The sequence below is a fragment of the Molothrus ater genome, chromosome 6 (assembly GCF_012460135.2).
Source record: "Molothrus ater isolate BHLD 08-10-18 breed brown headed cowbird chromosome 6, BPBGC_Mater_1.1, whole genome shotgun sequence".
Taxonomy (NCBI): domain Eukaryota; kingdom Metazoa; phylum Chordata; class Aves; order Passeriformes; family Icteridae; genus Molothrus; species Molothrus ater.
The window spans coordinates 29,127,464-29,145,840 of NC_050483.2; the positions used below are offsets into that span (position 1 = coordinate 29,127,464).

Consider the following 18,377-nt stretch of genomic DNA (forward strand, 5'->3'; position numbering starts at 1 on the left):
CACTGATGTTCCCTGCAGAGCACAGGACTCACCTTCAGAGTGGCAAGTTTTCAGCAAAAGAGGCAGTGATGAGAACAAGAACCCATTCTGGCTTCCCTCTGCTCCTTTCCCTTCGAGGTTAGGGCAAGGCAGGTCAAAAGACAACCAAGATTACTAGCTGAGTGCCAACCCACTAGCTATGGCCATCTCTTCCTTGTCCCTACTACAGCCCACCATGAGAATAAGCTTTTGCTGTAAACTCACTGACTGGACACAGCTGGCAGTGAAACACACCCACCAAAAGGTTGGTGGCTAGCAGGAAGTCTTTCTGGCTCTAATTGGTGATTATTCCAATTCAGATGAAAGGTGGGTGAAATACAGATAACCCACCTTTTTTAGTTCTTACGTTTATCTACCTCTATCTACCTCACCTGCTGGCTTCTTTGTCCAAAACTGGAGCAGGCCTTACACACTCCAGTATTTCACTATACACTGGAAACCTTGAAAGCAGCAGAGCATAACAGGGGCATGGAGCCAATGTGGCCAGACCTCAGTGACATTAAGAGTCCCAATGCCCATTTGCAAGGCAGGGAAAAAAGGGGCATTTGGGTATTCTTGAGGATCTAACATTCACCATCACTTATGGTGCACAAAAGATGCACTTGAAGGCAGTTTTCTCCCCTGTAAACACTTTGTCAAGAAACAGGCAGTCTAGTCTGATGTTTTCCAGAGCTCTGTAAGGATTTCTTAAGTTACAATTTTACTGCTTGGACCGACTCTACTTCTAGTGTGTAAAATGGAGCTGGTCTTCAAAACACCACAGTGCTTTGAGACATGCAGCTGAACAACATCTAGTCTTGCTACTCATATATCACAGGAGTACCAGAGGGGGACAGAAGATAGCATAAAGCTTTGAAAACATATGGAAAACATTATCTAAATAGCAAAAATATGACCTAAAACTATATACACATGCTTACAGCTCAGATGTGAACTCTCAATAGCCCTTGCTAGATAAGTAGGGATAATGATTTTTTTTATTCATAGTGCACTGAAAGGGAGTCCCACTCATATTTTCACACGCCCCAGCAGTCAGACAGTCTCCCTGCTTTTATTTACGGCTACAAGTCCTGGACAGAGTCGTGGCACAGAGGAAAAAGGAAAAGCAACTGGCAGATCTCAGCTAATGCAAAGTACTGTCTGACATTTTTCAAAGAACAATCAATTGCAAAGGACTTGCTGTTAATCACTGTGAAACAGATACATTTCAGATCCCCAGAGAGCATGATACAATGTGAAGCAGCTTCTTAGAGCAGCAGGGTTTTTTGTGAAGGGAGTTTTTCTCTTAAGCCTGCATTTCTGACAGCTGCCTAGTACCCTTTTCACAGGCTTGTCACATTTGTACTGAGATATATAAATGCCTTCTCCTTTTTTCCTTCTTTTTTGCAAAATCTTTCACTTTTTTAAGAAAAGAAAGACAGAAGCCATATTTTCTACCATCTATAGATGAAGCCAAATTTTTCCTGTACAAGGAAATGGCATCTTGTTATCTGAAGATGACATCTCTATTTTACAGTAAAAGCCTCCATCCTCTTTTTTTTCTGTTCTACTTACTCCCCCCGTCTCAAAGCTGAACTTATCCAATAGCTTGCAAAGGAAAGTAATAAGAGAAAGATGGTTCTGCTTTGTTTCCTGGTGACCAACACCACTGAGACCCCAGGTAGCATCGCACTGGCTAATTCAAGACAGATACAAGTTCCATTACAGTTAAGTGGCAAGGGATGACGCAGCACTAACCGTGGCACAGAAAATCCTTGCCAGAGCTGCCTGCTCTTCTTGGTAGAATTCACAGTGATAGAGGAATATGTTTTGATTAAGAGAAATTATGCTCCATGCATGTTTATTTGGCTTTTGGGGTTTTTTTTCCCTCTACTAAGCTTAACCATGTTGGCTCACTTGCATTATCCTCTTTACCTGTAAAAGCATTTAACAAAACCCCCTTGATGCAGGGCTAATACAAGAGGGCTCACTGTGGCTCCTTTAATAAGTCCCAGGGAAAGCTGGATATATCTTCTTTGCATTTAGCTCAAACTGCCTCTGCCTTTCTCCAGAACAATGTACCCCTCAGGGTGAGGAAAAGTCCTTATAACAACAGTATGGTATGGAGTAGAAGAGAGAGAAAATTCTTTGTAATGGCCCCTACTCCCAAAAAACATCAAAGGGGATGGCTGCCTGTGGGAATGAAGAAGGTCTTACAGGTCTGGACAACTGTGGGGGCCCAAAAGAAGGAGATGAAGGAGCGGTGATGAGAATAGACTTTCTGGTTCAGGCTAGAGGTGCCTCTAAATCCATACAGAACACTGCAGACAGGCAGGTGAGTCCCTGTTACAGAGTCCTAGTTCCTCCAAGACATTCAGGCACGGGGCCAAGGCAGTGAGGTGTTTCTCAAGGCAACCACATTGCCTTCATGGAAAAACTCACACCAAAACCATGTTACAGACAGTGCAGAGTCCAGATACTCCCTAAGGAGCCAGAGCAATAGAAATGCAACAGGAAGAGAGCTTCCCATGCCTGCCATTACTGAATACCAAACAGAGAATGCAAGCCCACAGGGATATGTTGTCTTCTGTCCTGTCAGTCACAGATGTGACAGCTGGGACCTTTAGCGACTGTCAAAAGAGGAAAACCAAGGCACTCCAAATGCCAAGACTGTCAGCAGCATAATTAACATGTCATGTATGGTCTGCTCAAAAGTGCAACACCTACTGCACCTCCAACAGACAATGTTGCCCAGCTGGTAAATCCTGCACCTTGCAATAATGTCTAAGTTACTGAAGAAATTAAGAAAAACACAAACTGTAGTGTTTAGAAAGACAGAAAACAGTTTGTAGCCCACGGAGGAAGGGTTTCAAGGGCATTGCTTCTCTCACTCCTGAGGCATGTCTTTGGAAATTCATACCCAGTCATATTCTTACAGAACATCTGTTTCACATGGGCAGAACATATGAAACAAAAAGGATGGAAGCAAGTTCTGCAGGAAATTTATAAGCCAAGACACGTTTGGGGATCTCAGCAGATGTGGTGTGCTCCCTGCTAACCTGCAAGAACCAGGCAGGTGGCACCAAGCACCAGGTAAAAGGGAAAATTTCTCTCCCCCATCTCTGGCAGCATACTTTGGACAGACTTAAAACTTAATGTGAAGTGACAAACAACAGAAAGAAAAACCCCATGTTGTGAAAGCCAGCCCATACAGAGAGGATTGCCAATTCTCCCCCTGCACAGATAAAATGGATGTGTGTGGTTAAGTGCAGGACTGTCCCATTTAAGGTAAAATACTTGGTGCAACCTAGATGAATGCTCAGCCTGAGAAAAATCTAAGGTTTCATTTGAACAAATGCAGACCTGTAGCCATGACTGACCAAAATGACCAGGCCAAGGACAGCACCTGAACCCACTATTCAAACATACCTGAGCAAGCTCACTATCCCACTGCTTAGAAGTACAGAATTGGTGCCAGCATGGGCTCTGCCACAGCTGATCTCTGACATACCAATCAGGGGAGGCACTGGAAAGGGAAACTTGGAGGGTGAGGTCCAGGTGTTACTGTAAGGAACAGTGGACCTGTAAGGCCGGGGTAAGACACAAGGAAAGAAGAGAAAAAGCAAGCATGCAAGAAAGGTACAAGAGAACTTCAAAAGTGATAAGTCTGGTAAAAGAGTAAATTTTTATAGAATGTAACAATTAGCAATGGAGACATACAAAGAAGTTTTATCTATAGACTAGTAGAAAATTTAAAATCATAATAAAATAAAGCCAATCTATTTCTGCATAATAAATATATTGCTCCCCCTCTTCTTTCAGATTGAATTAAAATTATGCAAGTTAAGGATATCTTACAAACAACAAAGAATCTTAGTTTAGAAAATATTTGTGAAGGAAGTTCTCCTCGCTAGTTTCTGTTTCTGAACAAATGATTTGGAAAAAACCCACTTCAATGATACCACTGGCTCCTCAAAAATAGAGGATCTGCAGTCCAGTTCTTGTCTCCACATTACTTTCTTGTCTCACAAACAGAAAAGACCTGACCCTGTGGTCAGCCAATCGGTTCCATTAAAGAGTTTGATCAGGAGTTCCTATATCAGAACAAATGGAGAAAAAACAAAGCAGAACAAAGAGGTGAAATGGACACCTTGCACTCCTGATGACAGAAAAGGAGTTTCTGAGTCACGCAGAGAGCTCTCAACACCCCGATCAGATGGAGACAGGATATAGCACTATCTGAACACATGCTCAAAATGCTTTGGAGAGAAGAAGTTATATCCAAACTGCTGCTGTAGGCAGGAAGGTCATGCTGGGATTATAATCAGCTGTGTGAATGAGCACAGAGACATACCACATTTGGCTAGATGATTTTTTTGTTAAGACTTGCCAGTGGTACAGGGGAAAAAATTGCCCTTATAATGAAAATTATCTCATTTGCAGCTCTGTGATAAATAGTATTTATCATGAATCTTTGATTCCTCATGCTGCTATTGCAGCTCCTCTGGGATGGCATTAATGTACCATTTCTCTCCATGGCTCCTACTTATCTCAAACAGCCTCTGCTACAAACAGGGTTTTTACCCCTGGCCTGTGAAATTTCTTGAATTATCTGATAAGGGCCAGTTTCAGCCACAGTCACAGCAGGTCCAGGATTCTGCCCAAATGTTATGAAAAAATTTGGGTCAACTGCACTATACACAGCAGTGTGAAGATAAGGGTTTTACTGAAACTTCTTTGCAGAGGCATATAAAAATTGAGCATAGCTTCATCATTCAGTAGAAGCACACTCATCTCATGCAATCAAAATCATCAAAAGGGATTGTACAGAAAGGAGTGTGTATTTTTAAAAAGTTATCTTTACCTAAGGTCTAGCACCAGACAAAAAAAGTGAATATTTAAGGAAGTTAGACAGCAGCACATCTTAAAAAACAATAATTAGCACACACTAGCTTATATTTTCAAAGCATTTTACAAAAACATGAATTAATTAAGCCTCACAACACCCTTGTGAGATAGTTAAGTATTATTAGTCCCATTTTAGAGACAGACAAACAGGCATGAAGAGAGTATAACCTGCTCACCACCACACATGTCAAATCCAGGTACAGAACATCAGATTTTCCATTTTTTGCCATGTGTAGTCAGATCTCTTAAAAGCTTCTGGTCTTTAATTTAAATGGTTTCCTCTCATCCCTTTTAAGACACCTGTACTTATTTCAGTCTGATATGAAAAGGTACTCACCAAGTGCTATTCAAAGAATCACTGAAGGGTTTGGGTTGGAAGGGACTCTAAAGAACATCCAGTTCCAACATCCCTGCCATGGACTGGGACACCTTCCACTAGACCAGGTTGCTCATAGCTCCATCCAACCTGGCTTTGAACACTTCCAGGGATGAGGCATTCACAGTTTCTCTGGCAAGCTGTTCCAGTGCCTCACCACCCTCACAGTAAGGAATTTCTTCCCAATATCTATTTTAAACCTAGCCTCTTCCAGTTTAAAGCCATTAACCCTTGTTCTATCACTACACACTCTTGTAAAAAGTCATAGGAGAGGTGCTCCAGCCATCTGATAATCTTTGTAGTCCTCCTCTGGACTTGCTCTATTATGCTGGGGGCCACAAGAGCTGGACACAGTACTCCAGGTGGTCTCACAAGAGCAGAATAGAGGGGAAGAATCACCTCCCTTGACCTGCTGGTCATGCCTCTTTTGATGCAGCCCATGATGCAGTTGGCTTTCTGGAAAAGTAATCAACTCATTCCAGGAACCTCCTGAATTGCTTATGCCCTGCTGTGTTGCCTCTTCAACAGATATGAGGTGGCTGAAGTCCCCCATGAAGACTAGGCCTTGTGAACACAAGGCTGAGGGCTTCATCTACTGTCTTCCTGGCTGGGTTACATGTAGCAGATCCCCTCTGTCACCTGTCCCTGCCCTCCCTTTAATCCTGACCCATAAGCTCTTGATGGGCTCCTCATCCATCCCTAGGCTGAGCTCCATGCACTCGGGATGGCGCTCCGTGCTCTCCAACCAATGACTGACATAGAAGTGACAGCTCCTCCTTGCCTCCAGTGCCTGCTCTCCCTAAAGGGCCTCCATCCTTCCATTCCAACACTCCAGCCACAGGAGTTATGCCACCCTGTCTCTGTAACAGCCCTGCATGCCTGAGCACACTGCTCACAACAAACAAGCAGAATTAGGAAAAACATTTTTTATAAACTCTGTGTTACTGGAAGCTGTTTAACAAAAGACTTGTCATCGGTATTTCCATACTGCCAGTGTCACTTCTCATCAGGCACCTGCCATCTGGAAACTTGCTGAGGCCTATCTGCAATGCTGGGACAGCTCAGAATCTGAAAAAAAAAAAGGTTTCTTTGCTTCTTCCCTACAAGGAATCTCTCTCTGGCAAGGAGTCTTCTCTAGAAAGAACTCATGAATACAACTGCACTGAAAGCAAAGAAAGATTTTTATCAAGAAGACCCTCACCAAATCACTAGGCTGGAAGAGACCTTCAAGATCATCAAGTCCAACCCAGCCCTAACACCTCAACTAGACCATGGCACTGAGTGCCACATCCAGTCTTTTTTTAAACATATCCAGGGATGGTGACTCCACCACCACCCCAGGCAAAGTATTTCAATACTTTATCACCCTTTATGTAAAAAACTTTTTCCTAATATCCAACCTACATTTCCCTTGAGGCAGCTTAGGACTGTGACCTCTGGTTCTGTCAGTTGCTGCCTGGTGAAAGAGACCAACCTCCACCAGACTACAACCACCTTTCATGGAGCTGTAAAGAGTGATAAGGTCACCTCTGAGCCTCCTTTTCTCCAGGCTAAACACCCCCAGCTCTCTCAGTTGTTCCTCACAGGGCTTGTGTTCCAAGCCCCTCACCAGCCTCGTTGCCCTCCCCTGGATGTGCTCAAGCATCTCAATGTCCTTCCCGAACTGAGGGGCCCAGAACTGGACACAACACTCAAGGTGCCTCACCAGTGCCGAGTACAGAGGAAGGATGACCTCCCTGCTCCTGCTGGCCTCAAGGTAAAGCTAAGGGCACAAATGTATGTCAGAAAAATCTAGAAACATTCATCTATTGTACTTTTGTTGCCTTTCTCTGAACTCACTTTATATGAGAAATGGTCTGGAGGCATCAGACATCCTGGGAGCAAGAAAATGATTCTTTATAGTCACTTTGAGAAGACAAGTTCCTTTATCATATCACTCTTGCCCTGAACTAGTAAGTGACAGAGTAGGATTAAACTTCCAAACTACCTGAAAGTTCAAAGATTTAACTCTACAAACCACCAAATTTAATTTTAACTGGCAAATCTGGCAGATCTACTGCTGCCTTTTTGCAAACCCAGGCCCCAGGTGTTAGTGGAGATGTAGAAATAAAAATAGTCTTTCTATCTTCAGTTACATATGTCCATTAGACACTATCCAGAGTCCAGGATGTTAGTTTCATGACAGCTTGATCTGAAGATCCTCCCCATACTTTTGGATCAACTTCACATGGTTATGGTCCACTGACCATTGCTCTGGGAGGTGTTTGGGCTTCATGCTGTCCAAGAAATGCTGCCGCCAGCGTCTTTCCAGCTGCATGAGAGAGCGCAGGCCTCCTTTAGCACAACACTGCACCACCTTCAGTCCATGTGGCACGTAGCTCTCATTGCAGATCCTGCCAGGACACAAGCACAATTTATTTTCGCACAAGCCCGCTGTCAGACTCCAGATCTGTCTCCAGTGAACAGCAAGACACTGAAGATACTTTCAGCTGCAGAGTTTAATTACAGAAAAAGGGTAAGCTAACCAAGAGGGAGAGTTTTAAGCTTTGCTTCAATGCCAGACTGGTTTCTGGAACACAGTTACACTGTAAAGCTGGTTTCTCTGACTGGAGAAAATGTTCTTCTTTACAGCAACACTAAACAAAGCTCTTAAGGTCCATTACAAGCTCCTCAGGAGACTGAAAATTTCTCAAGGCAGGAATTATATGACCCTTCAGAGTGCTGAGCCTGTCACTGAACTCCCTGCCTGGATGAGTTCTGAGTTACAACATCTGCACTTTACAAACAACAGCGAGCATAACAAGGAGAAGATACTCATTTCAAACAGAGACTAGACACTTGTTAAGAAAAGATATTTGGGGAGACTTTGAGAAAGTGAAGAAGACTTCTGATATGACTGTCCTTCAGACTCTTTTCCTGATCTGTCCTTCAAAAGAAGTATAAAAATGTTGGAGGAGAAGATGGAGAGCAAGAACAGAAGACTGGTGAGGAGGAAGAGAAAGAGGGAAAGAAACAAGAGCTGCAGTTCAGAGACCAATGGTGGGTTGAGGGGAGATGGGTATAAACAAAAACAAAACCAGTAAGAAATGCAATACAAACAACTAAAAACCTTACACTCAGCCTACATGGGCTTGCTATACCTGGTTTCCAGATCAGCTGCTGCCTGGAGCATCTCTGGAGTGACTGTGTCTGTGTTATAGAAGTCCTTGATGCCTTGCAGCAGCTCTGCCCTGCGGGGGTCAGGCAGGCTGTCTGCATTCAGCAGGGCGCGCGCCCCCGAGCGCACTTGCCTGCGCAGAGGGTCCTCCAGGAGACGCACGCCTTCCTCGGAGCCAATGGGAGCCCCAAACTCCTGGGCCAGCTGCTGCTTCAGGTGGTTGTCATAGTAATTGGAGATGGCATGGCAGGATGTGCAGAGGAGGAGCACATCGTGTGAGTTGTGGTCTTTCATCTGGATGGGGAAGTGTCTTCGGTATTCATGAGGAACAACATTCTTCCTAGAGAAGACAAAACAGGCAGCTCATTGCATTTGTCTGGAGCTGCTGCTACCCAGTTCCTCCTCTTCCTGCCCCAGAAAGGGTCAGCTAAAACTAGAAGTCCAGGTAAGCAAAGATTACCAGGACATGTAGTACAGAAAGTGATTATTTCTATTATTTTCTGCATTTCTCTTTTTTCTTTTCCAAAAATTCATCACTTTCAATTAAAGATCCCTACTGTAAAAAAAGAAAACCTAAAAATCGAGTAATGCACTATGAGAAGTATACTTCTCAACTAATCAGTAGCAGACAAAAAGACAAAGAGAAAACTCTTGTTTTTTTTGACCTCATCAGCTTTAGGCTCACCTAAACCTTTCAAAAGTAAAGGATTAAGTAGTGGAAGGAATAGTACAGCTCTTTTCGGATGGGTATGCCACCCACCCAGTGTGTGTCAGCACACAGCTGCCCCTGTCACTCAAACTGCAGCACATACATGTTCCACAGGCTTTGATCTCTCCTAGGATCAGTATCTCCTGCCTCTGTAAGAGGAAAGGCTGGTCCCTTCAGTGTCTCACACAGCCAAACAACTGCAGAGCACCCAAACAGTGTCCCATCCAGGACATGAAGAAGCATAATGTTTCAGGCCACTAACCAAGCCTCTGGATGCCAAAGTTGATGCAGACCTCAGCCCTGTTTTAGAAGATGCAATTTCCTCCTACCCACTAAACAACTCACCGGATATAGGATTCTCGCTTGCCACACACAACACAGAGGTTTTCTTTCACTGTCAGATAATAATCAACCTGGGACTCGGGACGTCCTGAAGGCTCAAAACGCAGCTTCACAACAAAAGGGTCTGTGCTAACTAGCTCTAAAAGGATAAAGGCAAAGAGAAAATATTCAAGACAAATTGTATTGGAGAGCTAAAATAACAATGCTACAATGTAAGACTCATCCTAGTGAATCCCCAACAGTACTTCCAATAAGAAAGGATACCAAAAAAATCATGCTCCATTAGGAAGATGAGAGAGAGGGGAGAGAGAGGAGAGAGAGAGGGGAGAGAAAGAAGAGAGAGAGGAGCATTTCAAATACCAACAGGAAAATGGTATGCCTACCTCCAATCCCCTTGTCCAAATACCACTGAGCCTTCTTGCGATCACAAGTGCACAGGGGCTGTCCATCTGGTGCATGCAGGAAGCAGTTGTCATACAGTGGAGATTTTCTATGAAACAAGGCCAGTATTACAGCGGCTATAATAGCATGCAAAAAACCCCAGAGCTTTCTATAGCCCTGTGTGCCACACTGCAGTTCAGGCAGCTTCCTCTGAATCACAGGAGTACCCCTAAACACAAACTTGAGGCTGCTGAGACTCCATAGTCTGCTGCTTAGGGAAGCAGTACATCTGAAAATTTATCCAGGGTTCACCAACTGACTCTAAGATATCTTTGCTCTCCTGCTGCCAACAGAATTGTAACTCTTGAAACCAAATTTTCAAGAGATGCCATCACTGAAGACAGCATTTAAAAAAAAATTGAAATAGAAAACAAAAGAGAATTGAAGTTACAAAAGATGATGAGCTAAGAGTAAGCTCAAAGAGAGCATTAACTTACAGGCAAGGCACTTTCAAGGATCAGCTTTGATTGGATTTTAGTGTTTTTTAATGAAAACTTTTCTAAAATTTAATGTGAATAGCAATTACTTTATTCACTCAAGAGAAATGCTCCAAAAACACTCCTGCACTGGGAACCTGAACACATGAGTTCAGCACTGGGAACTTGAACATATGAGTTCAGGAGAATAACATAGCTGAGCTTATGCCCTCAAACACAATCTTTGGCAGTGACAAGAAGTCCTGTGTGAGCAGTCTCTGGCAGATTGTGGCAGTGTGTGGAAGGGCTCTGTTTTGCAGAAAACATTCCTTACTCTGCCAACCTCCTTCAAACAAAATTGAAGCATGGAGCAGGCTGGGCTCAGAGAGGACCTGGGAGGAGCTGGCCAGAGATGTCACAATACACTGCAGAAAAGTTTCCTTTCCTCTCTACAGCAAGATTGTACAAATTAGTTCTCAGCAGAGCTCTACCAGTTAAAAAGGTTGATTCATAGGCTATCTCCTTCCACTGAGCATCCACAGCTCAACTCAGCCACAATGATAATTTCAGTACTTCCCAACTCCAAATGAATAAACATTAAAACTTAACAGACTTAAACAGAAAGGAAGAGTGAAAAAGGACTTTTGAAACGACATCCAGTGTTATCACAGACTAGAGCCAATTGCAGTAAATACTGTAAAAAGCAGTGAGTCTACAGATCTCTCATGAAGTCAAGCACAGTTAAAAACAAAAACTATACAAACATATATGGAGAGATCTTAATTTATCTTGGAATGTAATTTTGTTTAAATTTTAATCCTCCCATGAGATGCAGTCCTCCTGTTTTGTATTACACAGCCTCAAAAAAAAATTAAAATAAATATGAGGGTCTTGCTCTGTAAAACAGAATACTGTTAATTACTGCTAATGAAATCAATACTATTGACTACACTAAAATTTCTCCACTGCCAATCCAATAAACTGAAAAAAAGAAAACAAATACAAAAATTTATTTGTTTCCCAAAGATATTTTCATGTAATTTTAGTTATGTCCAATCACAAATTTTATTAGATTGTATCCTAACAAAAGCAAACATACAGATACCCCAGATCTTCCACTGCACTGAGCTTAAAGCAACTTTTCCAACTTGTTTTTAATTTAAAAACAACTGAACTCTTGCTAGTAAAAGCTCCTAAGAATTTAGGATTCACTCCAAAAAATCACCTGCAAGGATGGTAATCCTGAATCCAGCAATAGCCGTCTCTGCAAGGCTAAAGCATCACTTTTCTTTCCTCTTGCCCCCTGGCCAACAGATAAGGGCACTGCTTTGCTGCTACCGCAGGCTGTTCCTCCCTGTACCCTCTGGCTCCTCACATAACATGTCTTACCGCTGCTAACCTCAGCTTTCAGCCCTGCTATCTCTGTGGCTATGGTGACATGGGACAGCAAAGGAAAAACAACAGTCCACGAGGCAGATCCTGATGAAAGGACAAGCTCTGTGCAGTTGTCACATTTTCCTTGGAGAAGACAGGGCACAGCTGTTTGAGCAGCAGACTCACAGAACATGGCAAGTTGGAAGGGACCCCCCAGGATCATTGAGTCCAACTCCTAGCCCAGCTAAGGACATCCAAGAACAACACCTGGGAAGCCAACTGCCTCCTGCTAGGATTGTGCTCTCTTGCTAATGCTTCCACATGGGAGGGAGGGAGGGAGGGAGGAAGGAAGGAAGGATGCTCATACACTCACCTTGCAGAATATCCCACACCCAGAGGCTTTCGCTTCTGCCTCCGTGGATCTCTCATTTGCTGATTGCCAGAGGGTTGGCCGTTCACCCAAGACTTCCGATTCTTTGTTTTCTGAGGGGAACGTCCCTCTCCACTCTTCTCCTCTCCTGTGCTGCCACTCTTTCTTCCTCTAAACGGGATATCCACCAAGCCCTGGCATTTACCCCGGGCTTTCTCCCAAGCAGTGACAGAGTTTTCACCTTCAGATGTAGCAGGGAAGCTGGTAAATCCCAGCAAACAGAAGAACAGAGCCACTGAGACCTGGGCATCCCTAGCAGCATAGAGAACCTGAAGAAAAGCACAGAAATTAAGATACTGACAAACAGTAAATACTCCCAACATTATCAGTCTTTAGCACAAGGTACAGTAAAACCAGAAGCTGGATTCATTTCCTTTTGAAGTTCACATGAAGTTTTGCCAGTTGAGTGGCACTTTCATAACAACACCACATCCCACTACCTTGGGGTAGTGCCCCCAGGAACTGCAAGGGACTGAAAATGTATTTAGGTCAGACATCTTCACATCCCACCAATCCCTCCTTCATAAAAGTTCCCTTCTGGCACACTGGCTAAGAGTATTCAGCACGGTTTTTTGTCCTGTCACTCCCTCTGCTGGTCATTGCTTCTGCAGGCATGTGCAGCTTGACTAAAGAAACTGGGCAGTCGGGGAAAACTCAGTGCTCTAAAGAAGGTGAACAAGATTTCCAGGGTCTCTCTAATATTGCACTGACTGCTACAGACTGAAGAAAATAATAAAGAGGTGAGGTTTTGGAAACACTTCTTCAAGATATCTTGTCTCATAGATCTTTCAGGACTAAAGGAAAACAGGGTAAAGAATCCAGGGAGAATAGCAGAAAATGATCTTAAAGGAAAAGGAGAGGAATGCAGGCAGTGAGTCTGAAATTAACTTTAGGCGCTGTCACACATAAGGGTTTGAGGAATAATTTGAAAAGGCTCAGATCTCCCTGTTGTAAAGCCTCTTTTGCAACTAAGAAGGTTACTTTTCTTCCCAAAACAGTAAGTTGAAGTGGGGAACACACCTGATCTTGTGTCAGTTCTTCTGCTTCCCAGTTGCTGCAACGCACATGGGGAGATTTGTCAAGTGGGAAGTTCAGGACTTTTTCAGCTAAAGACTTAAGGCTAAGGCAGTTGTGAAGTAGATCCTTCCTTCAATTCAACAAAGAAACAAATATATTAAAAATGAAACTATACACTCATGCAAATTCAGATGGCCTCTGAAGAGAGCCTGTGAGAACACAATGCATATGATGCATGACTCAAACAGCACACAGCTGCCTCTCAGCTTTACAGGCCCTCTCATCCCCTCTACTAAAATGTTCTTTCTAGATTTAGTAATTATCTTGTGTCTGCAATATGCAAAGCAGGCAAGGCTGGAGTTAGTAACATTTAAGGCTGAAGTGTTTGGCTCTGAACTACTCCCTTCTGAACTAAAGAGGCCCATCATTCAGTGATGGACCACTTGTCCGAGGGATTCATGAGAAGCCCAAGAACCAGGAAGAATCCCGGCCACTGGAGACAAGAAGTCCATCCTCAGTGTTAAAAAGGCACCAATAGGTCAGCAAACGTGTGGCCCAGATCACTAATACCACATCCAGGCACACATATAATTGTACATGAAGAATATTTGCAAGTAAAACATCTTGTTTCAGGAAGAGTAAAAGATAAGAAAATGGCATCCATCACAAGTGTAACCTTTCCATAGAAGAATTGTTATTAAAAGAGAAAATTGGAACTGGTTTATTTAGTAACATTTCAAGAAATCTTGAAATTCAACAGTTCCATTTACATGCCCTGTGCACATTTAACTCACACTTCTTTTCAGTGTATTCAAACATCTGCTGACACAGTGTTCATTCTTACTGCATTAAATCACTGTGCCTGGACTTCTTAAAAGCTGAAGCATGGTACACAGAGAAGTCCACAAAGGTATCAGTCTGTGAGAGAAGACTAACGGACACAATTAGCAAATGAAATCCTCATTAAGATTTCATTTCCCTTAAGATCACAGAATAGAAGCATGACAGGCTCTTGGGCTACAGCTATCAATGCCCATTTTCTAAAGCCACCCTAAGAATTCCAGACATACCAGCCTGATATCATTCAGCTTATGCAAATCACCTAAGATACATTTCCAACTTTCCAACAAATGAGGCCTCAAGCAGACCTACCTCAGTGTTCAGGCACTTAACCTCTGTGTTCAGGCACTTACCGCTGTCTCATGGCTAAATACCGGAGATCCATGCTCCCTTTGACTGGAAGACCATAATCATGAAGCAATTTGCAAGCATCTTCCCAGCATCCTACCCCAACTTTCAACACAGCACTATCTGCCATGATGTCCACCAGGGTCTTTGGAAGAGTCTGGCCACCGGCAACAAGCCTGGGCAACCGAAGAAGAATGCAGAGGCCACTGGAAGAAGCCATCTGCAACAGGGATACAGGATTTGCTTTTCCCTCCACAGATACCTGTAATGAAATAAAAAATGAAAGTCCAGGTTATTGTATTATTAGTAATACCAGAGCTGAATCAAATTGCAAAAAAGGCCACTGAAAGCAGGAAATACTTATCAGTTTACACAGTATTGTATTACACAGTATTGTCTACACAGTAAAGTATTGTTACATGTCTCTAAAAATTCATGGCAAATTGTGTGCTCTTTTTCACAGTATTACTGTGCCCAAGCTACTTCTTGCCACATTCCCACATGACGATCTTTCCCCCTTTCACCCTTCCCCTTCATAGCTGAGCTGGTAGAAGAAATCAGAAACATTTCTGAATCCACATTAACACAAAGCCACCCACTATATAAATGCGTATGGCAAATACATTGCTTAGCTGTGGCTTCTACTAATGACTGTGGGGTGAGTAAATTTCCAGTCAAAACAATGGCAAAGCCAGGCTTTATAAATTACTTTAAGCCTGTTTGAGATATCACACATACAAATGTACAAGCAGAAGAGGAACTTTGTTTTCTGGTTGTCCCAGTGAGTTTTATCTATGTATCAGCATTATCCTCCTTTTCGGACTTAACATTCTTAAGATATTGTTTCTCAAATACGTAGCTAGATTTAAAATAGCGTAAGCCAAGCTACTTCTAGTAAATCACCTTTAAAGAGACATTACACCAAACACATAATGCTATATTTAGCCATACAACTGTTACTATATTTAGTAAAGTCGACTTATCACGGAACTCAGGAAACAAATACAACTGGTGAATCAAAAACTTAGCATATTTAAACGTTAAGAAGAAACAAAATTAGCATCTGCTTCACTGCCATCATGACAGACAATCACAGTTTCAATAGTCAACACACCGTGGTATCTGTTTAAGCAAAGAAATTGCTCCACCTTCAATGATTTCCCCATGCAATTTGCAATCTAAAGGAAGGAGAGGCGCTTCTTGATCACTCACCCATTCACAATCAATTCCAAGAACCGGCCACTTCTCCAGCTCCTTCTTCAGCAATGGTTCAGCATGATCCCACTCCTCCTGCTCTGAAACTATCACTATGTCTGCACCAAGGGTCCTCTCTACCCAGCAAAAGGTGGGAGATCTGAAGAAGGAAAGCACTTTCTTATCCTCTGCTTTAATGAGTTTCTCATCTCCTGACTTTCCTGCTGCTTCCTCTTGCTGACTACTGCAGCGTGTTTTTCCTTTCCGACGCTGGGTCGCTTTCCACAAAACCAGGCCCCCCAGTGCAACACCCAGCAGGGTCGCCAAAGTAATCGTCACAGCTGTTTGCTTGGCCATTTTTTATTGCCCTTTCTCCTCTTCACCTCATCCTCTCAAAACAGCATCGTGAGATTTCATCATGGCCTGCAGTGAAAAATAAGAGAGGAAGAAATTAAAGACAACTTAATAAAATGTGTTTAGAGATATTAAACACATGCAATGCTATCACAACAAGGTTCTAGCCATAACTTGTAATCCTGACAGAAAAAAGTTCCGGGTCCCACTTTGATAGACTGGGGGCCTGGGGACAGACTGCTGCAGTGATGCATTCGGCAGGAAGAGGAGACCGAACGCTGCTGTTGATCACACCACTAAAAACTTTAAAGGGAATCCATTCCATTAAACTGGTGCAACTTCCACAAACTCTGCTATTCCAAAAATAACCTAGTCACGGTTATTATCAACACCTTTAAGTTCAGTTTGTAAGTAGATCAACCTAAACAAGGCCAAAATGAAATTGCTGCAGAAAAAGCATGTCAGTTAACGCATTAGTAAATAAGAGGCATTTATTTGTCCATCACATTCACATCCATACTAGGGTCAAATGGTCTTTAGGCACTGAAAAGCCCTAAAACAGCAGCATCTTACTTAGCTGTCCCTCTATCATACAGAAGCTTAGTACCCCTTCAATAAACTGAAATCAGTCCTGCTCCTCCATCCCAGCCCATCACGTTGTTTCTAAAGGGCTGTCCTTGCGCTCGCTTCCCCACAAGAAGTTCGGGTGTCGATGCTACTCCAGCATCGATGCTGCACAGCCACTCCCAGCACCCCGAGCACGGCCCGGGCACCTTTCCGAGCACCCCCGAAGCAACAGGTCGTCCACGGCCACCCCATAAACTGAGTGCCAACACCGGGGGCATCGAGCCCGCCCGCAGCCCTCTCCCTCTCCCTCGGTCCAACAAGCCACTGCCCCTCTGGGAACCGGGGGTGCCTCTGATCCTTGTGCGGGTCCCCCGCCGAGGCAGGAGAAGCCCCGGTAAGACGCCCCGGCCCCCGCTGAGCCCCGGCGGCAGCGGCGCGCCGAGGCCCGGGGGCGGGCCCAGGATCCCAGCCGAGCGCTCCTCCGGGCCGCTGCCAGGCCCGCCGGGATGGGGCAGGCGGGGGCGTCCGCGGCTCCCCTCGGCATCAGGGGGAACGCGCTGCCCGCTTTAGGTTCGGTCGCGGTTATCTACCCCGGGAAGAGGCCCGAACGCCAGGAGCGAGCATGCGGGAGGCCGCGGGCGCACCGGACCGCGCACCGGGGCACCTGCAGCCGCAGCCGCGGCCTCTCCGGGATGCGCGCAGCAGCCTCTCCCCCGCGGCCGGCCCTGCCGCCCGCCCGCGGCCCCGCCGGGCGCCCACCGATCCGCCCGCTGCCTGCGTCCCGCGGAACGGCTGCGTCCGGCCGCAGGAACGCCCCGCGGGGCAGTCGCCACACACACCGGGATCCTTAGAGTGGCGGACGCTTCCTCTGTGGCGGCGGTGCGAGTGGGCGGCGGGCGCCGCCATGTTGTACGGCAGCTAGTGGCGGGGCGGCTGGGCAGGCGCCAGCGTGCCTTCAGACGGGCAAAATGCTGGCAGGAATACTGCAAAGCCGGCTCTTTTTAAAGCGGGTTTTGGAGTGAAAAGTGCGGTGTGTTGTCTGCGACTAGGGAGGGCTTGAGGAGCGAGCCGCAGCGGGCGTGAAGTCGCCCACATGTAGAGCACCGCGAAACCCCTGGGGCAGGAGGGACCAGATAGAGTGGGAAGTAAAGAACAAAGGCAGCCGGGAAAATAAATAGCAAAAAAAATAGCAAATAAATAGCAGCCACCTCCAAAGTGGCAAACTGGAAGAAAACAAAGAGGGAACAAATCAAATGGAGACTGTTAAGAAATTAACAGAGGAACATGTCACTTAATCATGACAAGTGATTGTTCCCCCGTGTGTATGGAAAAATATGAATGTTAGAAGAGTGACACCACAAAACCTGGACAGTGAGTATACAGGCAGATGCTGTATCCAGAGTTACGATCGTCAAGGCTTGAGGTCATCCCTGTTAAAAAGCAAACGAGTTTCTAGCACAAACTCCTTTCCAAAGAGGAGGATCTGAGCACCCAATTTCTTCGATCTGAGAGGATCTGAGCACCCAATTTCTTTGAATTCCTTTGCAATTCTCAGTAGGTCCCAGATTTTGTGCCACCGAGCTGCATCTATTTGAAGTAGAGACTGAACCCACAGAAAATACTGTGCTAAATCAATTTAACGGCATCAAACTCTGTTTTGTTTTAACTTTGCCACTTGTAGTCATCACAGTAGGAGGATCTCCCAAGCAGAGATTTGGTATTTAGCAGACCTGTTGTCCAAAGAGTGCAACAAAGTGGCTAATGGTTGGCACTGGCAAAAATCTTCTATAGAAGCAGTATTTTTCTCAGTCTGTAACTCATCTTTATTTCCCCCCTTCTTTTTTTTCTTAACTCAGGAATGAGGTACTCAGACATCCTGATAGCTC

At 44.5% G+C, this 18,377-nt stretch overlaps 1 protein-coding gene across 8 annotated transcripts; it reads right to left on the reverse strand.

Moving 5' to 3' along the window:
- Positions 1-1,074: 1,074 nt before the first annotated feature.
- EXD2 (exonuclease 3'-5' domain containing 2) lies at positions 1,075-17,398 on the reverse strand. 8 transcript variants are annotated; one of them, XM_036385042.2, is made up of 9 exons: positions 17,331-17,398; positions 15,589-15,993; positions 14,382-14,638; positions 13,192-13,318; positions 12,115-12,440; positions 9,894-10,000; positions 9,514-9,649; positions 8,443-8,799; positions 1,075-7,695 (listed from the first exon to the last, which is right to left on the reverse strand). In XM_036385042.2, exons 2-9 carry the CDS (start codon positions 15,925-15,927, stop codon positions 7,479-7,481), a joined length of 1,866 nt encoding a protein of 621 aa, XP_036240935.1. In that variant the 5' UTR covers positions 15,928-15,993; positions 17,331-17,398; the 3' UTR covers positions 1,075-7,478. The 8 variants fall into 8 exon arrangements, with proteins under 8 accessions (XP_036240935.1, XP_036240937.1, XP_036240934.1 ...); XM_036385044.2 differs by lacking the exon at positions 17,331-17,398 and adding an exon at positions 17,251-17,311; XM_036385041.2 differs by lacking the exon at positions 17,331-17,398 and adding an exon at positions 17,156-17,246.
- Between the last annotated feature and the right edge of the window lie 979 nt (positions 17,399-18,377).